Source organism: Ctenocephalides felis, unplaced genomic scaffold (genome assembly GCF_003426905.1).
Source record: "Ctenocephalides felis isolate EL2017-DRISC unplaced genomic scaffold, ASM342690v1 CF-g0.4_SCAFFOLD_01886, whole genome shotgun sequence".
NCBI classification, from domain to species: Eukaryota; Metazoa; Arthropoda; class Insecta; order Siphonaptera; family Pulicidae; genus Ctenocephalides; species Ctenocephalides felis.
The window spans coordinates 169,904,855-169,928,374 of NW_020538040.1; the positions used below are offsets into that span (position 1 = coordinate 169,904,855).

Here is a 23,520-nt window from a genome sequence, read left to right on the forward strand (position 1 = left end):
GTCAATCAGCTGACCACGATTGATTTTTTTCATTTTTTCATTGTGCTACAGGAAAAAGTTTTTGTAAATTGTTAACAAAAATAACCCATGCTCTCTAAATCAATCAGTGTAGATAATAATTAAGGAAAATGTATACGGTATCTAAGGGTCCTAGTAAAATTGTTGCCAAAACTAGAAGTATGTTTTTCTATATAACCCTTTTAATTTATTGTTCGATGTGATGTTTAAATAAATCTTTTTTCAGGGATTACACAAAATTTGGATAGACTGGAAACATTACGTGATCTTTCGCGAAAACCTTCGGATACCTTTGAAGAAAATCCGTAAGTTATGATGCAATCTCTAAGGGCATCCTTATTTATTGTTATAAAATCATTATCAGGGTAAATGATTTTGATATATAAGTAATTTAACTCGCAAGGTTTAGTTTTTTTGACAAAAATATATACATACATCGTTTTTAGTTGATATAATCAATACAGATCATAAGATTTGTTGAGTTTTTTATATAGTGATTAAGTTACAACTCAAACCCTTAAACTATTCGATGTTAATATCAATATTACTTTATTTTGTCCTTATATAATTGTACAATCAGGGTAAATTTTGTAGTATCATCTAGTATAGGCTATTCTACACCTGTATAATATAGTTTTTATATTTTTTTAAATGATACAGGTAACTTTTTGTTTGATGCATTGATTATATAATCCCTTTTAGTTTCGCTCACAGTCTAAGGGCATCCTCATTTATTATTTTAAAATCATTTTTCGGGGGCAATGATGCCAATATATAAGTAATTTAATGCCCAAGGTTTAGTTTTTTAACAGAAATATATACATACATCGTTTTGGGTTGATCTAATGAATAAAGTTCATAAGATTTATTGGGTATATATATATATATATATATATATATATATATATATATATTGATGAGTAATTTTGATTCTGATAGTAACACCAAGTAAAAAAACTAAAGTAGTTGTAAAAACTTTATTTAGCCATACACTTCGGTCTTCATCGAGACCATCATTCAGTGGAACAACTAAAGGATTTAATAAAAAATGTAGAAGGAAAATGATATAAAATTATAGACTATATATAAATACTTACAGAAAATTAATTACACAAAAATACACTGTAATAAACAGTATTACACAGTAATAAACCAAGTTATTAATAATTGGAACATTTAAAACTAATGATTTTTGTCAATTTTTTGTTACATTTCAATGTGTACAAAGCTATTGATATCTAAAAACTGAATGAACTGTGTTTACAAATTTGTTGTGAAAGTGTAAAAAGACTGGTAACCAAATGCTTTTCGTAAAATAATAAAATACACGCTTCAATCAGATTTCATGGAGTTTTGAAAAATGGTCAAGGATTATTTTATAGTCGTTGCAAAGCAAATTGTTGTCCGTTCTCTTATTTATGACTGTCTCGTTTTGTAATGATATTAGGCATCCTTCTTTACTTTAGTTTTTTTACGTGGTTTTGCTGCCCGAATCAAAATAACTTAACAAAATATCAGTTCTTGTAGGGTGATACATCAAAGAATAAAAAACAAAGATTTATAAATTAATCTTTAATTCCAAATGTTTTAACATTTAATTTAATGTCATCATCAGTGGATCTAAAAACAGTGTAAAAATTAATATATCAGGTAATTATAAGATTTGTGGATTGGTATAGAAACTATAAATATAAGAGAAAAATTAACATAATAGCAACACTTAACAACAAAGAGATAATAAGAGATAGTAAAGGTAATAAAGATAGAAACTAGATATTAAATAGAAATTAAAAAATTTAAAATTCACTGATGATGACATTAAATTGAATGTCACAGTTCGGGCGTAACGCTATTTCCGTTGCATTCTCACAGATTTACACCCTAGTCGCGCCTAAAGAAGTTTTACTTCAATAATAAGAACAAATTTATATAATATACAACTATTTTGTTTGGTAATTAATATGAAATTCAGTATATCAATAATTGATTAAGCAAAGGTTTGTCGTAATTGCACAAAACAAACAAATATATATTCAACATGGTATAATTTAATTCAACTAATAAATATTTATAGTGCAGAGAATGCTATAATGAATTTTATTTGTAGTAACTACAAAATTATTTCTACTTATTTGAAGATCATTTGTGAAGGTATATAAAAGATATGAAAGAATTATATAAGCAAAATTATTGAACAATTATCATTTAACATATTTTGCTATAATAATCTTGCTTATATGTTCTTTTCTACCTTTCAGATGATCTTCCGATTCTTAAGATGCAATACTAGCATGTGATGGACTTCTACAGCTTCATGAATGGCCAATTTTAAATCAGTACAGATACAATGAATTAATTTATATATTATTAAAGTTATTATTATTTATTTTCAGATCTAGTACACCGAAACCAATCTTTCACACCAATGGTCGCAAAAGTGGTTCACCTAGGAATCAACAAGAAGTTATAAGTCCGCACCATGAAGAAATTATTAGATATATTAATGAATGTAAGATTTATTAATTGTTTTTATGATTTCTTTTGATTTTAAAAATAATACATAATTTTATTGGTTTAGCTTGGAATCATATTGCAAATAGTCGTTTTGAGCCGTATAGTCCTGTCCACTCTGCTTCGTGTGAGTATATAAGAATTTTATTCATTTAATTACTATTTGGAGAAAATAATAATTTTGCATTTGTTTCAAATATTATATTAGTACTAGCATACGTTATACAGTGGTCCCCCGACTTACGAGCGACTTGACATACGAGTGTTTCGAGATATAAGCTGCCAAAGGGCGATTCGTAGTTTCGACATACGAGCAAAATTCGGGATACGAGCTTTGAGCAAGTAAGAGTTTTCTAGAAAAAGTTAATGGAAAAATGAAAATTTGAAAAATTTGCTAAGTTGTAATGATAGAAATATTTTGGTTGTGAAAATAGTAAATTATTTTATAGTTAGTCATTTCAATTATATTTTAATATTAATTGTGTAGTTACGATTTACCCATGCGAATATATCGATGATTATTTAAATGTTTGAAATTTCAACTATATATTAATAGTGATTGTATAGTTATATATATATATATATATATATATATATATATATATATATATATATATATATATATATTGAGTTCGCGTTGTTTGCTTTTTTTACATTTACAAAATATTATGCACTTTTATAACTATGGATCTAAAGAAAAGGGTTTGTTTGTGAAAAATGTTTTGTATTTAAACAGAAGGAGTTGATAAAGGGTATAACTTCTGAAAAAGGCCTTACAATAATTTATAAGCAGTCTTTTGAGTTCTAAAGTTTTGTGTATAAAAATTACCCTAAAAAAGTTGGAACAATTGGAGCATAGTTTATAGTTTGGTGAAAAGTCTTAAACATAAAGAAATTCCACCACTAAAAGCTTTATTGTACTTTACACAATAGGAGTTGTTTAATAAAACATTTCCACAATATCATGAATGGACAGGAAACAATAATAATTTCATTAATAAATAATAAATTTATTTTTAATACTCAAGAAACTTAACAAAAGCCATTGCACCAAGAAGAATTAATGACATTTCAATGTATTTACATATTGATGATTCGACATAAGAGCGTGGTTGCGGAACGAATTAAACTCGTATGTCAGGGTACCACTGTAATGAGGATTTGAGTTGCTCATTAATGATAAAAATAATATGGTCTGCATATTCAAAATTTATGTGCCAATTATTTTATGTGATTCGAAATCATGTTGCGTATTTCATTTATATATATATATATATATATATATATATATATATATATATTGTAATAAAATCATGTACATGAAACGATATCAAGGAGTGCTCACTATTATACTTTTCAACAGCTTCACCAGAACCTGCATCGACATTGTATTATGTGGATAGTCCAAACGCGATTATGCAAAACTTTAAGCCTTTCGATTTGGAATCATGGTGGGGCCGAAGACTATTTCACAATATAACGAAAACGTTATAAATTTGTACTAGTAATGTGTAGATATTATATCTGATTGATGCTAATTCCATCTCATAGATATCATATTATGAAAAAGAACACTTTACTGTCTGTTAAAAGACAGATTTGTGGGATATCATTTGACCTTTTACAATATCCAAAAGGTATTGTGGTTTTATTGTTTTTCTGATAAAACAAGAAGCTGAACCACCAGAATACCATGTCATTTGCCACAGTAGCAATTTAAACGATTGTAGCATTGATTGACATGTGAAAATTCATTCGAAACACTTCAGTAACAACAACATTGATTGTTTTGATTATATTACATAATGTTGGTTTCATTATGTAATATAGCTTCTTTGTAGAAATACATAAAGAGACTCTGAAATTTCCGTCTCACGGTTTGGCGAAAGATGAAGATGATCAAAATATCTTCAGATTGTGTGAGGTTTGTGCAGTATGTTCAATTAGCTACAGTTAATGAGGTTGAAGTTTAGAGTTTTTGATATTATGATTATCGCTAACTTTTATAAAAATTCCAAAACTTAAATTTTATAAAAACTGGTGGTAATGACACATTCATGATATGATTATTAGGATTCTTGAGATACTCAAAAACATTTCATAGTATGATATGAGATATTGTACAAAAGAGCATTTGTCAATAAACTTGTTGTAGCTTGAATACCACAGTGTTGTATTTTTTAACATAGCAGTAATTGTAGTTTTATAAAATGATTGTGTTAATAATAATTAAGACAATACGATTTGTATTTAGGTGTCGCGAACTACAAATGTTCTGATAATAATTAATTTGAATTTACTATGAGGGCTTTTTAAAATTTTTTGAATTACAAGAATTCGATCCAACTGCATTCTAAAAAAATAGATGTCATTTCGGATGCCTCAAAATGGATTAAAGTGGTACCCCAACTTACGTGTGACCTGACATACCAGTATTTCGAGAAAAATGTTTATAGCAAAATGAAAATATGAAAATTTTCGTCAGTTGTAACAATGGTTTTGTTACCATAGAAATATTTTGGCTGTGGAAAATCTGAGGATGACGGGGTTGTACTAGCGTAAAACATCACAGATTTTTATTTATTTATTTATTATTTGTCTTTACAAACAAATATCACAGATGTGTACTGTGTTTAAACAAAAGGAGTTGATATAGGGTATAACTCCAGCTAAGGGCATTACAATGATTTATAAGTACAATTTACAATGATTTATAAGTAGTTTTTATGGAGCCTGAGCTCCATAAAAATCACCCCGAAAAAGTTGCAACAGTTCGAACATCAGAATGGTTCAACGAAATATATCCAACTTATTTTCGCAATATTATGAATAACACAAAAAACAATAATTAATTTATTAAATAGTAAATTTAATTTTAATATTCAACAAACTTAACAAAAACGACTGTGCTGGAGCGTATCAATGGTATTTATGTGAGGAAAATTGCTTCGCAATACGAGCAATTCAACATACGAGCGTGGTTACGGAACGAATTGAACTCGTTTGTCGGGGTACCACTGTATTTGTAAAAATCGAAATCAAAATATAATTTAGAACTACTAATCCACCAGATTTGCTGCTGAGTTAGTTGCATATATTATATTGACTTATTTATCTACTGTATATATTTATAAGATCTATAGAACCATATTCAATAAGATTTTTGTTCTTAAGAAAATATGCTATTTAATACGCACTATCGATTATTAGCTAAAGGATGGACATTTTTCCGCCGAATTAACAAAATCTGTATGTATTATTTTTTAATAGATTTAAAGTCTACTCCTGTGTTAGCAGCTTTTGTGATGGCTACATAAACATTATATGGTTCCGGGGATAAGCAAGTAAGTAATTAATAATTTATTATTATATTTGTAAATATTATTATATTATATTTGAACAGCAGTTAGAACAAGATATACTCCATGGGCTGTTGTGGATGTGAATTCTTAACTTACAATTGTTAGTGTTATTAGAGTGCGACCATTATCTATCTAATAAGATTTCTAATTAGATTTTGATTTAATACTGATGAAATATATATCGTAGAAATGCCCCTGAAAAGCTATATTTAATTTATATTATATTTTACCTAGAATCGTAATGGAAAATATAATATCACTACTGCTTGATATTAATATGGCCGATACGTGTATCGAACACGGAGCCAGTAGTTGCTAGACTACGATTTTAGGTGGTTAAGTAGTTCCATAGTTTTTGGAGAAGCGTGATAAAAATGCTATTAAATAAGATTTTTTATCTTAGAGCGATTCCAATAAGATTTCAGTGAGAATCATGTAAGTATTTTGATGATTCTAATTGGTTCTAATCCATTGATAATTATTTTTGATACGGAACCTATGAATTCAGTAAATATTACCTATATTGTTAAAATCCATATAACAAATATGATAATATAATATATATGCCCATGTAAAATATTTATTTTGATCCTTTGGCAAACTATTTTTGCTCTTGCTGGTTAGTCAGGCGCAATCAAAAATCAATCAGCACCTGCATTTATTTCAAAAATTTAAAAGCCATTTGATGAAACTTGCTCAGGACTCGGAATGAAAATATTTTTCGTCAACATTTTCGCCAAAAATTTATAGACTAGGGGCCGTCCATTAATCACGTGATCGATTTTCAAGGATTTTTAGACCCCATCTTCTTCCTTGGTGGTACGTGGTGATATTTAAAATTTGCTTCATCCTCCCACCCAACATCACGTGTATTTTAGAAAAAAATTGCAAAATTTTTGGATTTTTTTTTAGAAGTTTTTGTTTTTTTTAGAAATTTTTGTTTTTTTTTGTTTAAATTCAGGTAAAAAATAAATAAACGTGATATCTTACTAGACCCTCCTTTCTCACGTGATATTTTTTTATATTTTGCCAAAACCTCTTTTTAAGCCTCACGTGATTAATAGATGCCCCCTAGTTGATTGGATACGAATTTTTAGCTTAGTCTATTAATCACGTGATCAATTTTTGAGGATTTTTGGACCCCACTTTCTTCCTTGGTGGCACGTGATGATATTCAAAATTAGCCACCTCCCACCTAACATCATCACGTGTATTTTTAGTACCTAGAAAAAATCTTATTTTTTTTAATTGTTTTTATTTTCCTTTTAATTCTGGTAAAAACAAACAAATGTGATATCTTAATAGACCCTTCGTCCCCACGTGATATTTTTTTATATTTTGCCAAAACCATCCCCCCCCCCCTTTTAAGCCTTACGTGATTAATGGATGGCCCTTAGTTGATAGTATGGGATCTTTGTTATTCTTGCATGGTTTAAATTAACCATATCATTGACGTAATATGAGCTTCACGTGGTCTAGTGATTAGAGCTATGGGAACTCGATTAGAAGTTTCAGGTTTGATACTCGTCTTAGACAGCCTGTTATCAAACAGCAGTGACATCAGGTTTTACTTGGAAATATAGATAGCAATATGTGTCCAAATCGAAATAGCCTTTGTTTGACATTGTTGCACCAATAAACAATTTTGTTAGTATTGTAGAAATTGTAATAATAAATCCATCAATTAGAGACAGGTCAACCGTTGGGTTGTCTTCTGAAAAAGCGAAGTAGTTAAATCACATCATCACAACAGCTTATAGTATCCTTAAGTCCTGATCAAATTACCAAAAAAATTGAGATGTGTGTGCTTTGATATGTTTTATATATTTGGTTCAATTCTAAATGATAAACTAGTGGTGTATGGCATCGTGCCTTAAGGCAAATTGCTGGAACTTCTCGTACCGTAACGAAATGTTCAAGGTATATTAAATGTTTTCAAATAGATTAAGTATGAATATCGTAACTATATAAACTGAATTGCAAAGTGGAAATTATTTGTTTAAAGTATATTAGAACTTTAGTCAGAATTAAGAATAAAATCTGAATTATTTTCGATATACAAAAAAAAAAAAATTCTTGAAAAAAAAAATTGAAACAATTTTTTTCCAAAAGCAATTATTTTGTTAAAACAAGCAGAAAGTTCTTTGAATCATTCAAAATGGACCTACCTTTGCCTTAAACTAATTACCTCTTCTCTTAATCATTACAAATTGAATGTTTTTCAGATCATTTAAATCGGATACTCCGTTCTCTCAAAAACTCGATTTGTATTTTCTGCACTCTTTGCTCCGTATCTCCGTAACGGCTGGACCTGCCTTTGTCAGAAACTAATCAGCACATCTCCGTATCAATAGGAATCGAATGTTTTTTGAACCCGAAAACGTGGACGAAAAAATGCGGACATACAAAACACACACACACATCCATTTTTTCTGAGGTATGCCAAAATGTTCAAAAACCTTCAAAACGTGAAAATATGCAAAAATTTACATTTTCGATCTTCGGTCCATTACTATAACTACCCTACGGGAAGTTAATAATTACAGTTATTCCTTCGATTCGTGGCGTGACCGTTTTGGATTGTTTGCTACATACATTCTATTATTAGATATAATCTTATTTATATATGTTTTTATCGATCCTTATAATATTTATATTATAAAACTGCAAAAGCGAAATGTCTAATTTGGCCTTTGCGTGGCCAAGGTGGGAGAGTCGACGCCGGCTCACCATAAGGACCGGCAGCAGCCTGATCAGTCCAGTTCGCGAGCGCCTTCAATCGAGTCGGCTATCTCTAGGCTATCGTATTTAAATCTCAGTGCGGGCTCAAAAAATTTTAATCGAACTAACCGAATAAACTAAAGATTGGTGCATTTCACAAAACATTTTAAATAAGTTACAATGGCGGATCCGGCCAGGCAAGTACTTTTCTGTGATTTTGTGTGATGTGAGCAAACTGGAGTATATACTTTAGATATAAATATTCTGGATCGACTTACACTTAATCTTTTCAATGTGATCACCAAAATTTGATATATATTTCTTATTTACGTCTCTGACTATTATGGAAACATTTTGTGATTGTTTAGTTATCTTCATCATATGGCTTTCCTAGTTATGGCATCTTTTTTTGCTATACTTGAACTGCAAAATTTGATATATTCTCCTGATAAATTTTATTTGTTCTAAGTGTTGATAAATATATTTCTCATTGATTTGAGCCTATTTTAATAATTATGGCGTTTCCTGCCAGAGGTGGAATTTGTAGAATAAAATCCTAAACATTTGTTCTTTATTTTTATCGCACTAATAATCTGAACGAAGATTGCAACTACTATTTCCTTTTCGACAAATGCATTTTTAATAAAAATGTGTAGCACATAAAAATTATCTTACATAGTTAATATACGATTAGTCATTTTCCTTTATCCTTGTAAATAAATATGTTGTGTGATATCTGCATGAGAGATTTTTAAGTATAATTATATCTTGTTTTCCAAATCTTTAAAAATATAATTTGATTCGATTTTCTGGCAGAAGAATTCTGAAGAATTTTAATTTAAAATGTTGAAGGGTTTTTGTCTTGCCAAATATTTAATAATTAATTTTTAAATAATTGCTATTTGTAATTATAAATAAGTAATAATATACTTTACAAAAATACCTAGCAAATACCAATTAAAAAGGAATATAAAAGTCTATTTGCTTAATTTGATTGGCAGACAAAATTAAAACATGATAAAAGTAACAAACACTTGATTTTATATTAACAATTTTTAATAATTTGCAAATATAATGACAACATTTTCCTATTGTTGATAAATATTCGTTAGTCACCAATTCAATTTTTGTATCGATTTTTGTTTGTAACAACTAAAATATGATTTTTCTCATTTAATTAAAACATTCGTTATTAACGATTGAAAACTTGCGACTTTAAATAAAAATAAAACAGTCTATTTGTTTAATTGGATTGGCACTCAAAATCATAAACATGACAAAAATAACATACAACTTATTTTACATGAGCAATTTATTATAATTTTAATTTCAGTTGTTTGCAAACATTATTATTGCTTTTTCAAAAAAATTTTGTTTGTATTTCGAAAATATTTCAGATTTTGATTTTAATTCTGGCCAAAGTTCTAAAGCTCACTTTTGAAAACATTTAATATTCTTCGAATATTTCGTTACGATACGGGAAGTTCCAACAATTTGACTTAAGGCACGATGACATACACCACTAGTTTTGATAAATGTTTATTAGTCACTTATTAGTCATTTATAATAGCTAAGATACGATTTTTCTTTTTTAATTGAAACACTTATTATTAGGTGATTCAATTCTTATAATATATAATTTGATGCGATTTTCTGGCAAAATCTTATATTTATTAAAAATAACAAACAACTGAGCAATTAATTAATTTCAACGATATATTAATTGCATTTCCTTATTTTTGATAAATGTTAATTAGTCACCCATTTAATATTCGTATTGTTTTTCTTACTTAATAAACTAAGATACGATTGTTCTTATTTAATTAGAACACTCGTTATTAGGTGATTCATTTTTTCTAGACGCGATTTTCTGGCAAAGTCTTATATTTATTATAAACAACTGAGCAATTAAGTATTTTCAACAATTTGCAAACATAATGATTGCGTTTCCCTATTTTTGATAAATGTTCATTAGTCACCCATTCTTATTGTTTTTCTTATTTAGTGTTTTATAACGATTGTTCTTATTTAACTCGCTATTAGGTGATTCATTTCTTCTAGACGCGATTTTATGGCAAAATCTTATATTTATTATAAACAATTGAATAATTAATTATTTTCAACAATTTGCAAACATATTGATTGCATTTCCCTATTTTTGATAAATGTTCATTACTTACCCATTCAATTTTCGTATTGTTTTTCTTATTTAATACAACTAAGATACGATTGTTCTTATTTAATTAAAACACTTGTTATTAGGTGATTCATTTCTTCTAGCGATTTACTGGCAGAATATTATATTTATTATAAACAATTGAACAATTAATTATTTTTAACAATTTGCAAACATATTGATTGCATTTCCCTATTTTTGATAAATGTTCATTAGTCACCCATTCAATATTTGTGTTGTTTTTCTTATTTATTAAACTAAGATACGATAGTTCTTATTTAATTAAAACTCTCGTTATTAGGTGATTCATTTCTCCTAGACGCGATTTTATGGCAAAATCTTATATTTATTATAAACAATTGAACAATTAATTATTTTTAACAATTTGCAAACATATTGATTGCATTTCTCTATTTTTAATAAATGTTCATAACTCACCCATTTAATTTTCGTATTGTTTTTCTTATTTAATACAACTAAGATACGATTGTTCTTATTTAATTAAAACACTTGTTATTAGGTGATTCATTTCTTCTAGCGATTTACTGGCAGAATCTTATATTTATTATGAACAATTGAACAATTAATTATTTTTAACAATTTGCAAACATATTGATTGCATTTCCCTATTTTTGATAAATGTTCATTAGTCACCCATTCAATATTTGTGTTGTTTTTCTTATTTATTAAACTAAGATACGATAGTTCTTATTTAATTAAAACACTTGTTATTAGGTGATTCATTTCTTCTAGCGATTTACTGGCAGAATATTATATTTATTATAAACAATTGAACAATTAATTATTTTTAACAATTTGCAAACATATTGATTGCATTTCCCTATTTTTGATAAATGTTCATTAGTCACCCATTCAATATTTGTGTTGTTTTTCTTATTTATTAAACTAAGATACGATAGTTCTTATTTAATTAAAACTCTCGTTATTAGGTGATTCATTTCTCCTAGACGCGATTTTATGGCAAAATCTTATATTTATTATAAACAATTGAACAATTAATTATTTTTAACAATTTGCAAACATATTGATTGCATTTCTCTATTTTTAATAAATGTTCATAACTCACCCATTTAATTTTCGTATTGTTTTTCTTATTTAATACAACTAAGATACGATTGTTCTTATTTAATTAAAACACTTGTTATTAGGTGATTCATTTCTTCTAGCGATTTACTGGCAGAATCTTATATTTATTATGAACAATTGAACAATTAATTATTTTTAACAATTTGCAAACATATTGATTGCATTTCCCTATTTTTGATAAATGTTCATTACTCACCCATTCAATTTTCGTATTGTTTTTCTTATTTAATACAACTAAGATACGATTGTTCTTATTTAATTAAAACACTTGTTATTAGGTGATTCATTTATTCTAGGCGCGATTTTCTGGCAGAATCTTACATTTATTATAAACAATTGAACAATTGATTATTTTTAACAATTTGCAAACATATTGATTGCATTTCCCTATTTTTGATAAATGTTCATTACTCACCCATTCAATTTTCGTATTGTTTTTCTTATTTAATACAACTAAGATACGATTGTTCTTATTCAATTAAAACACTTGTTATTAGGTGATTCATTTCTTCTAGCGATTTACTGGCAGAATCTTATATTTATTATAAACAATTGAACAATTAATTATTTTTAACAATTTGCAAACATATTGATTGCATTTCCCTATTTTTGATAAATGTTCATTAGTCACCTATTCGATATTCTTATTGTTTTTCTTATTTATTATTTTATAACGATTGTTCTTATTTAACTCGTTATTAGGTGATTCATTTCTCCTAGACGCGATTTTATAGCAAAATCTTATATTTATTATAAACAATTGACCAATTAATTATTTTCAACAATTTGCAAACATATTGATTGCATTTCCCTATTTTTGATAAATGTTCATTAGTCACCTATTCGATATTCTTATTGTTTTTCTTATTTATTGTTTTATAACGATTGTTCTTATTTCACTCGTTATTAGGTGATTCATTTCTCCTAGACGCGATTTTCTGACAAAATCTTATATTTATTATAAACAATTGAACAATTAATTATTTTCAACAATTTGAAAACATATTGATTGCATTTCCCTATTTTTGATAAATGTTCATTACTCACCCATTCAATTTTCGTATCGTTCTTTATTTGTTTGTAATAACTATGATACGCCTTTTCTTGTTTAATCAAAACAATTGTTATAAACAACAGCCAAGATATAAGAAATTAATAATAAATGCCTTTTGTTTTCTTTTAAAACCGATAACTTCGGAGTTTTCGATGCATTCTCTTACAGGTATTATACGAGTCTATAAACAATTTTGATATGATAGTTTATCAAAATTTCCTATAATTTTTAATTCGATTTTCTGCAATAAAAGAGCGTGTCGAACTGAAAATTGAACATTAAGCTTCTGGCTTTCTTTGAAGTAACTTCTAAATATTTTCAATAAGTCTAATAATAAATAATTATTGCATTTGCATATTTTAGTGAAGTAGTTGGTTTGCTTAAAAAGCAAACATGAGTACGAAGAAATGTAAGTACTTTTTAACTTTATTTAGCGTTTTATTTCAAAATTATTTTTACTGGACTAAATATAATAATATTTTGGTAACTTTAATTTTTTTATATTTCTCAACGCTTACGTTTTTGGAATCTTTTTGTAAAACGGACTCATTTATAATAAAAGATGCGTTTTTTTTAAGATGCAATTAATACCAAAAAAGATTTTAATTATTGTCCCAAATTTTTTTCTGGCTATTGTATCTTCAGTTTCTTCCCAAGTAATACTAATTTATTTATAAAATTCTGTCGATATTATGTTTTTTTATTCTGAAATATTTTTTTGAAGAAAGTTTGAATGTAGTTTCAAATGTTTCTAAATCGGTAGAATTTCTTAAATGGAACAATAATTAGAAAATTTTAACTAATACTAAACGTACATACTAAATTTATAAAATTGTATGTAATATATCATAAATTTTTATTTTAATATATTATTTTAACACGTTAATCTCTACGATATTATCAGAAAAATTTCCACATGGGCCTTACATAGTAACTTTATTTGATAATTCAACCCTTTCCACTCGCGAGTTGCGAGAATTATATGAATGTTTCCGCCGGAGCGGCGGCGTCCGAGTGCAACGGGTTAATTAAAAATGTTTCAAAGAAAAACATAATTTTTTATGTAACACATATGACTGACATGGCGTTATATTAAAGTTTTTTTGTAGCGTTTTACCAAATCGCGTATGTCAGACATATATGTCTGACATGGCGTCTGTGGAACATATTAGCATCAGACACATTTGACTGACATGGCGATTAACGTGTTAAAGGTTATGAAATATAAGTTTATAAATTTTTAAGTCCTAAGATTTTTATAAATGGATCAAACTTTCACTTTACTTTGCCAACTATAATATATAATATACAAATATATAATATATAATATACAAATTTATTTATAAAATTTTATCGAATATAATATTTTTATTTTGATACATTGTTTTTAAAAAATGATATGGAGTTTGTTTTCAAATATTTTTAAATCGATAGGTTTTCATAAATAAATCAATCAATTTCGAAATTTGTAAACATTACAAAAAACTTAATTCTTTATCTAAAAATTCATGATGTTCAATGAAATCTCTTTTAACACGTTAATCACCACGATATCAAAAAAAAATTTACTTGGACCATGAAAACTTTATTAGATAATTTAGTTAAAAACGTATCAAGAAAACTTTGAATCAAAAAAAAAGTTCTTTGCCAAGATTCTGAAAACATACTATTTTTATGTCACATATATGACTGACAAAATCCTGTATTAACCCTTTCCACTCGGATGCTGCCGCTATGGCGACAAAATACATACTTTTGCAATGCGCAAGTGAAAAGGGTTAAAACTGTCTTTTTCGACAAGTCAAGAAATTTTCAAGTCAATTAGTCAGATATGGCTTATGCAGAATTTCTAAGCGTCAGACACATATGACTGACATGGTAGTTAACGTGTTAGATTATTTTATTTATATCATGATTGTTTATAAATTAGAGAAGTTTATTAATTCGCTAATCTTCTACTTTTTTAAATATTTGAAGTGATTTTCTATAACAAATATATTTTTGTCAAATTCAAAATATTCTTTTAATTGATAGGAAAACTTGATAGGAAAATTGTAAAGTTATAGTTATTCCACCATTGTTGATTTAAAAATATTCTGATGCGTTTAGAATGGTTCATTCAAAAATTAGAAAGCAGCTAAATAATTATTATTTTTCGTATGCCAGATCATTTATTTCTGAAACTCTATTTTTCTAATGGAAGCAATCTGGTACTTGACTAAAATTTTCCATAAATGGTGGAATATGATAAGCTAATATTGAAGTTATAGTAAATTCTTTACTGTTGAGTTAAACAATATTTGGTTGCGTTTAAAATAGTTAATCCAAAAATTAGATTAGCAACATCATTTCCTATGTTTTTATTTCTGAAACTTTATTTTTCTAATGGAAGCAATCTGATAATTAGCCAAAATATTCCATAAATGAAAGAACTTGAAAGGAAAATAATAAAGTTATAGTTAATCCACCGTTGATGATTTAAAAATATTTTGTTTCGTTGAAAATAGTTTATTCAACAATTAGATTAGCTAGATTGTTTCATATGTTTTTATTTCTGAAACTTAATTTTTCTAAAAGAAGCAATCTGGTACTTAACGAAAATATTCCATAAATGGTAAAACTTGATATAAGCTAATAATGAAGTTATAGTAAATCCTCTACTGTTGAGTTTAAAAATATTTTGTTGCGTTTAAAATAGTTCATTTAAAAGAAAGCATCTAATTGTTATTTTCGTTTTGCCAGATCATTTCTGTGTTTTACTCTACTTTTCTAATGGAAGCAATCTGGTACTTAGCATTTCTTTTATGTTTTGAGCAATGAACACAGTTTCGATGTTATTTTTACATGAACCGACGATTGTAGTTGAATATACACAAATTCGCTAACATTTTATGTTTGGCACAAGACGTCTGTTGGTTACTTTAATCGAATTAAAAATAGAAACATATAAAACAAACGCAACGGTGGTTGAACTTCTTTAAGCTTCGAGAAATCGATCGATAGTTTGTGATAAAATTATTCGATTTATTTTATACTTACAGTTTCAATTGCTGTAAAAATTATTTTTTTCTGTATTGACAATTATTTCAAATTATCCACATTCAGAGCGGTGAATAAAAAAATGGTGAATAAAAAAATAATTAGTCAAATGTTCGGTAATGAGGTATTACTTAGTTTTTTAATATAATTATTATATAGAGTAAAGAAACAGATTATTTTTTATTCATTGATTAAGTTATTTATTTTAGTTAGATTTGTATAGAGACACATTTTACAAACTAAATTTGAAAATTAATAGAAAATTTATTTAAAAGTCTATAGAATTGCCCACCACTATCAATTATACTGAACATTTAATTATTGATTAATTGATTTATTTTAGTTAGATTTACACAAAGAGACATTCCAAAAATAAGTTAATGTGATAATAAGTCTATCGATTTGCCAATCATTACAAATTATATAGATTTATTTTCAAAATTAATCATAATTTTTATTTGGGTTTTTTGTTTTCGTTTCGTTTCAAAGTCGTTTCATATGACAATTTAAATTTTGACTCTCAATACATAAAAAGTATTAACTATTTTATTAATGAAAATTGTTAATGGTTAATGAGTTTATCGATTTGCCTACCAATATAAATTATGCTGATTAAAAACTTGTTATTATTGAGTAATTAATTTATATTTATATAAAGAAACGTGTCAGAAACAAATTTATCAGATATACTAATTTCTTTTAAAGTGAATTAATATTTTTATTTTCGTTTTTGATTCGTTTGATTATATTTCCTATGCCTACGCTAAAGTAGTTTTACATGACTTTAATTATAGACTTTACTACTTATACCCCAAAAATAGGTTTTATTATTGAAAATCTTTTTTTTTATATTTCTAAGAATCTTTTTAAGAAAGTTTTATGTAATTATATTAGACGTTTTTGCGGAATTCAAACTTCTTTCTCATTTATTGTTGTAAAGAATTACATATTTGATATAACGATAAATCATTTAGGTATGCAGTGCATATTTATTAAGAATATAATCCAAATTATAATTATTTAAATAATAATACTAATGTATCATTAAATTTGTTATATCCTATACTAAAATTCACATAAATCCAAAATTTTAGCAAACGAATTTAATTTACATTTATAATCAGTAACTTAAAATTATTTGTGTTCTTTCTGCTTTGACTTGAACTTTTTTTTTCAAAAACTATAAAGTTTTTTTCTTAAACATATAACACAAAATTTCTTGTATATATATGTTTATCTTGCCGTCAATTTATTCGTTATTTTTTGCGATAAATTTAACCTTTTTAGGTAAAATTTATATTTAATAATACTATTTTACATTTTACCCTTAATTTATGTAAATTAAAATTAAGAAACAGCATAATTATAATAAGAAGCGTTTATGTGTTTGTTTTTTCAAAAATCCATTTGTTTTCTTAAAATTACATGCACTTATTTCAAGAAAACAAATTGATTTTTGGACATGTGTTCTTATTGCATCTATTTAAATTAATTTTTTTTTTAATATAATTGTTGCTATAAAAATGTTAATTTTGCTTGTTAAACAATTAACCGAATGATATGTCTTATAATTAGTAATATTGTGGTCCTTTTACCCAGAATTTTTTTACTAGTTCTGATATTTTATTATTTATTTTATTTTAATATGATAATCGTTCAATCTTATTTAATATTATTAGTATGTTTAATTTCATAAAAAAAATCTGTGTGATAGGACCTCGAGTTTTCGATAAATGAAGATGAATAATGAAAATTCAATGTTTTACGAGATTTTTAACACGTTAATCGCCACGATAAAATCAGAAAAAAATTAATTATTGACTCAAGACTCTTTCAATAGATAATATCCAATTTCATCTTCAAATTTCAATAATAAAGACTATTTTTCATTATTATTCATCTTCCTTCATATTTTAACAGATAATATTTTTATAGTCAGTCATTATAGTAAGTTCACCTCGGAATTCGAAATACCCAGCTGTAAGTCTGTAAATACCCTAAAATAGCACCTTAAAAGTTGTCTCAAAACTACATATGGTAGGGTGTCAATACCATATGTAGGTTTTGAGACAACTTTAGGGTGTCAATACACAAGTATTTACAGACTTACAGCCGGGTATCTCGAATTCCGAAATTCTTACCTAATTTAAGCTTAAATGACTATTAAAGTGTGTGTTTTGTGTTATTACTAATGCTTATATAATATAATTATTTAGCGTACAAGAGTAATGGATTAAAATCTGTTGCTGCTTTCTGCGGCAAATCCTTGAGAAAATGCGCCAAATTTCGCAAAAGTTTGACATCTGCTTTATTATTGTAAGTAATTAATATATTAATGTAGATATTAATGCATGAATAAATTGTAGACCTATACATGGTGACTCAGAATTTATGGTCAAGCCGAAACGTGGCGATAGTATTGACCTTAATCGTCCTGAAAAATTTAGAAAAAATTATCTTACGTTGTTTGGGAAAATGAGTTTTTTTAAGTGCAACCTAAAGCTTTGGTGAAATTATAACTATTTTTTGGTTTGTGATTAGTTTTTATTAATTTTGTTCATTTAAACTTTGGTTTAACGTATCAAAATCTTTTCGTAACGTTTTTTCTTATCAGAGCAGATCCAATTATTGAAAAATTCATTTACTGGTCAACAATTAAATGTTAGGCAATTCAGTAATCAGTTTTTTCAATATAACTATTGTATGTAATAAAAAACTCATAATATTGATTTATTTTTAAAATCTGATTAACTGTTAATTATTGAGTTATTAATATGTTGTATTTATATTAGTATAAAGAGACGTTTCAGAATTAAATTAATCGAATAAATTTATATTGATTTATTTCCAAAATTAATATTTAATTAGCATTAAAGTGCAGCCTTAAACCTATAGCTTTGGTAAAATTATGACTATTTTTCGGTTTGTGAATAATGTTTATTAATTTTTCATTTAAACTTTGGAACCGTAACCGTAAATAATATTTCTAGGGTCGCAGTGAAAAATAATATCACAATTATCCTGGGCTTTCAAGAATTAAGACATTTTGTTGAACTATGAATACAAAATTTTTAAAATTGGTCGACTTTAGGAGGCCCTCCTTGAAGAAAATGTACTAAAATGTACACACCGTTTCGACTTCACATTAAGTTCTGGGTCACCCTGTTGTAAACTTTGCTATGTGTGCTCGCTGATTATGTTGATATTAATTGCCATATTAATGAATGCCGCTCGATAGATTATTTGCATTTTGATACAATTTTGTGACATTTTAATGAAATGAAGACATTTTTACCATATATAACATCAATCATCGTTTTGCGCAGCATTCAGGTAAATCTCAATAATCGATTCGAAAAATCAACCAAATTTTAATTTTATTATGACAATTTTAGCTGTATATATAAATATTACATTTTTGGGATTTCAGAAGTCAAATTGTTTACGTAAAAATTATAAGTACTTAAAATTAATTTTTCTGCACGTTTCGATTATGTATGTGTGTCATCATTCAGCAGTTTTACTATTAACTTTTAGTGAACAGTTGAGTGATGATACATATTCAGTGTTAAAATGTGTAGGATGAATAATTTCAAGTATTTATCGTTATATAGCTGTATATTTTAATAATATAGCTGTAAAAATCTCACGCATACGTTGCAACATCGAACAAACTAATCTATATCTTAAGTATATATTATAATCATGAATATATATCAGTAGACTGCCCGAAGACAGGTCCATGGTGTGAGTGCACCACAAATCATTGACCTTTTCCTTTTCTTGTTTATTATTCTCATTTTATTACTAACTTTTTAAACTTCTGCTTCTATACTTCCTACTCCTGTGCTTCAACTTTTAGTTCCCTGTATTTTCTCTTCTTCTCACGCAAGTCATCAATCATCTGCATTCTTCTTCCTCCCAATCCTTGTAGCCTTTATATTTTACCTTCGACGACGTACTCTGGTCCTAGATAAAAACTAAAAAGTTGTTTAACATACACCTATCCTGATATTAGAAAGAAATACTTAAGCATATTTTTCAATAAACTTCTATACGTTTCGAGTCGCAGTTTGATTATTCCTCAGTGAAAAATAAAAAATTCAAAAAAACAAACATAGAACCATACCCATTGTAGAAAATAATTATTATTTAATTTAAGGACATTGCATTAAAAATAAAATAGAACTAACAATACAAATAGAACTAACAAAATTTGCAGTGATTTATGAGACACGCTGATCAGTGATTTTATATATATATATATATATATATATATATATTATATTATATATATATATATATATATATATATATATATATATATATATATATATATATATATTAAATTAAAATAACGCGGAACAGGCGTTCGCTATCGTTATAAATCAAAAACAATTCTATTTTCAAATCAAGTTCAGCAGTTCGTTGCGCTGTTCTTATAAAAATCGCTCACACTTTTATAAAACATCGAGACATTTTTAATTAAAATGTAGTGATTCATATAAAAGTTCTATCTATTTCTAAAAGCTAATCTTTTTTGTATTTATTTGTTTCGAAGGAATTAATTTAATCTAATATAATACTTTTCTTTTAACTTCAACTTTCCACTTATTAACTTACCGTAGGGTAAGTTATAGTAATCGCATAAAAATGAAAATATTTTTTTTTATATATTTTTACGTTTCAAAGTTTTCTGAACATTTTGGCATACCTTAGAAAAAAATGGATGGTGTGTGTGCGGATATAAATTTTCGTCGACGATTTTGCGAACACGGATCAACCGATTTGAATAATTCAAAAAACATTCGATTCCTACTAATAAGGAGACGTGCTGATTAGTTTTTGGCGGAGACAGGTCAAGCCGTTTCTGTGCCAAAAATGGTAACTGATTTTTTGTGAGGACGCAGGGTTCGATTTGTATGATTCAAAATGTATTTTATTTTGAACTGATGAAATTTTTGGGAAGGCAGGTCTAGCGGTTTCAGAGATCCAATAAAAAAAGTGACACAAAATGTCATTTGGCGAACAAAAATGATCATTATAAATATGCACATCAAATCATCACATATTTTATAAATATTTTAATAATAAGAACAAATTTTGTTTACATTTTTATGGGTTCCGTACCATTGTTTGAAAAACAGTTCAAAATTTCCAAAATATTTCAAATTATAAAAAAATCAATTTTTTTGAAAAGGTCAATTGTTCTCAAACATTTTAAAAATCCATTCAATTTCAGAGTTCTAAAAGAAAAATGAATCTTTCTTAAAAAGTTTTGTTACGGGAAGTTCGAACAATTTGCCTTAAAGCACGATGCCATGCGCCACTAGTCACTAGTTCAAATTGGTCCAGCCGTTTTTGAAAACGGCGACGAAATGTCAAAACATAAACATTGTGTGTGATAAGAACTTTTTTTTTATTAACTTCCCGTAGGGTAAGTTATTGTAATGGGCCGAAAATCGGAATTGAAAATTTTTACATTTCTCGACGTTTTGAAGGTTTCTGAACGTTTTGGCATACCTCAGAAAAAATGGATGTGTGTGTGTGTGTGTGTGTGTGTGTGTATGTATGTGTGGATACAAATTTCCAGTCACGTTTTAGGGCGCACAGATCAACCGATTTGAATGGTTCAAAAAACATTCGATTCCTATTGATTGGGAAAAGAGCTGATTAGTTTTTGGCTAAGGCAGGTCCAGCCGTTTCGGAGATACGGAGCAAAGAGTGCAAAAAATAGAAATCAAATTTTTGAGCGAACGGAGTATCCGATTTGAATGATCTAAAAAACATTCAATTAGTAATGATTGGGAGAAGTGTTTATTAGTTTTTGGCAAAGGCAGGCCCAGCCATTTCGAAGATACGGAGCTAAATATGTAAAAAATGGCAGTTTTTGAGAGAACTAAGCGTCCGATTTAAATGATTCAAAGAACTTTCTGCTTGTCTTAACAAAATAATTGATTTTGGAAAAAAAAATTTTGTTCCAATTTTTTTTTTTTTTTTTTTTTTTTTTTTTTTTTTTTTTTTTTAGTATTTTGTATATCGAAAATATTTCAGATTTTATTTTTAATTCTGACTATAGTTCTACTATACTTTAGAAATAATTTCAACTCTGCAATTCGGTTTATATAATTCTTATAAATATTAGACAATGTTACTATATTTATAATAATCTATTTGAAAACATTCAATATTCCTCGAACATTTCGTTACGGTGCGGGAAGTTCCAGCAATTTGCCTCAAGGCACGATGCCATAATTGCCTCAAGACAGAATTCCACTTACAGCTAGTTTTCTCTTTTATTTACAACTGTCCAGTAAAGGACATTCAATAAATTTGATGAATTTACAATAGTCGGCCGAAAAGGGACATTGTATACTACAAGGGCATGTTGAAAAAAACAACTCAGTAGTTGTTTTTCCATTCGATATAAAATTCACAATATTTTATTGATAATTATATAATTTTAACTATTTACTTGTTAAATAATTTCTTATAAATAATGATTAAGTTAGTTCCATTTTTTATCAGGAGAGGTGATGGCTTAAATCCAGTGGCACTTTTCTTTTCAATTTTTTTGGATAGTTCTCTAAGAACTTAAACAATTATCTAAAACTTTCGTGTCACAATTCTTAATATGTGTTTCACATGTGTTCGGATGACAATATAGATCCAATGAGGTTGTACTTTGGCATGGTTTCCATACCAAATATCATCCGTTGAATATTGGCCAAGGGTTTTGTTGTTGTTATTGCTGCGATTCTTAGTGAAATTTTCCTCGTTTTTTTCCTGCAACTTAATTAATGTTAATAGTGATAAGTTTTGAAAATAATCGTTTCTCTATAAAAAAGTGGTGCGTGTAATGGAAGGAGTCCGCACAGCTGCGGCCCCGTCGCCACCTATTATTGGAACGCGCGCCAATAACTTGCGCGAATGTCTATTTCCGTGTTCTTTGCTTTCGATCGGACACCAGAACGCTCGGACCGGCGTGGAAAACTCATGTTTCTGATCTCATCGGATAATTTGATCGAGCGAACTAATCACTTGATGAAATTATACTCTTCGAGAATTTACATATCTCAAGTACATCGTAATTAACGGCCAAAGAGAAAGAGAAATATTATAGGGTAGGGCGGGGATCAAAAGAATAATTTGACTTTGAACAATTGTATATTGTGAAAACCAACCCCATTAAGTCGAACACCTATCATACAACAACTATCTGACTATGTTCAGTAAAACTTCCAGCTAATTCATTATTGTAGAAACGTGTTTTTTGCAAAAACATTTCAAACATTTGTAATCCCACAAGACATATATTTCAATAATTATGAACATGTACATAACACTTCCGATTTTGTTCGGATTTCTACCCGCAGGTATATCATCCCTCTTATCTGTTCTATCAATACAATAATAATTATTTTAAATATAAAAGGTGTGATACAATTGTGTGACAAAAAAGGAGGAAAGGAAAGTTTTCCTCTAGAAAAAAATCACATTATATTTATAAACAGGTCTTATGCCTTATTTTC

General features: G+C 27.4%; 2 protein-coding genes across 3 annotated transcripts in view; both read left to right on the forward strand.

The window, feature by feature from the left end:
* LOC113378091 (mapk-regulated corepressor-interacting protein 1) lies at positions 1-4,653 on the forward strand. 2 transcript variants are annotated; one of them, XR_003367137.1, is made up of 6 exons: positions 1-177; positions 245-323; positions 2,412-2,527; positions 2,597-2,656; positions 2,738-2,871; positions 3,893-3,978. XR_003367137.1 is itself a non-coding variant. In XM_026618607.1 (5 exons), exons 1-5 carry the CDS (start codon positions 129-131, stop codon positions 4,021-4,023), a joined length of 435 nt encoding a protein of 144 aa, XP_026474392.1. In that variant the 5' UTR covers positions 1-128; the 3' UTR covers positions 4,024-4,653. The 2 variants fall into 2 exon arrangements, 1 of the variants encoding a protein (XP_026474392.1); XM_026618607.1 differs by lacking the exon at positions 2,738-2,871 and having other exon boundaries at positions 3,893-4,653.
* Positions 4,654-8,665: 4,012 nt separating this feature from the next.
* The window catches only part of LOC113376245 (proline-rich receptor-like protein kinase PERK9), a 30,110-nt gene continuing 15,255 nt past the window's right edge, over positions 8,666-23,520 (forward strand). The window contains exon 1 of the mRNA XM_026616152.1: positions 8,666-8,809. Coding sequence (XP_026471937.1) covers positions 8,793-8,809 — 17 coding nt within the window. The 5' untranslated portion in view covers positions 8,666-8,792. The remainder of the gene's footprint in view (positions 8,810-23,520) is intronic.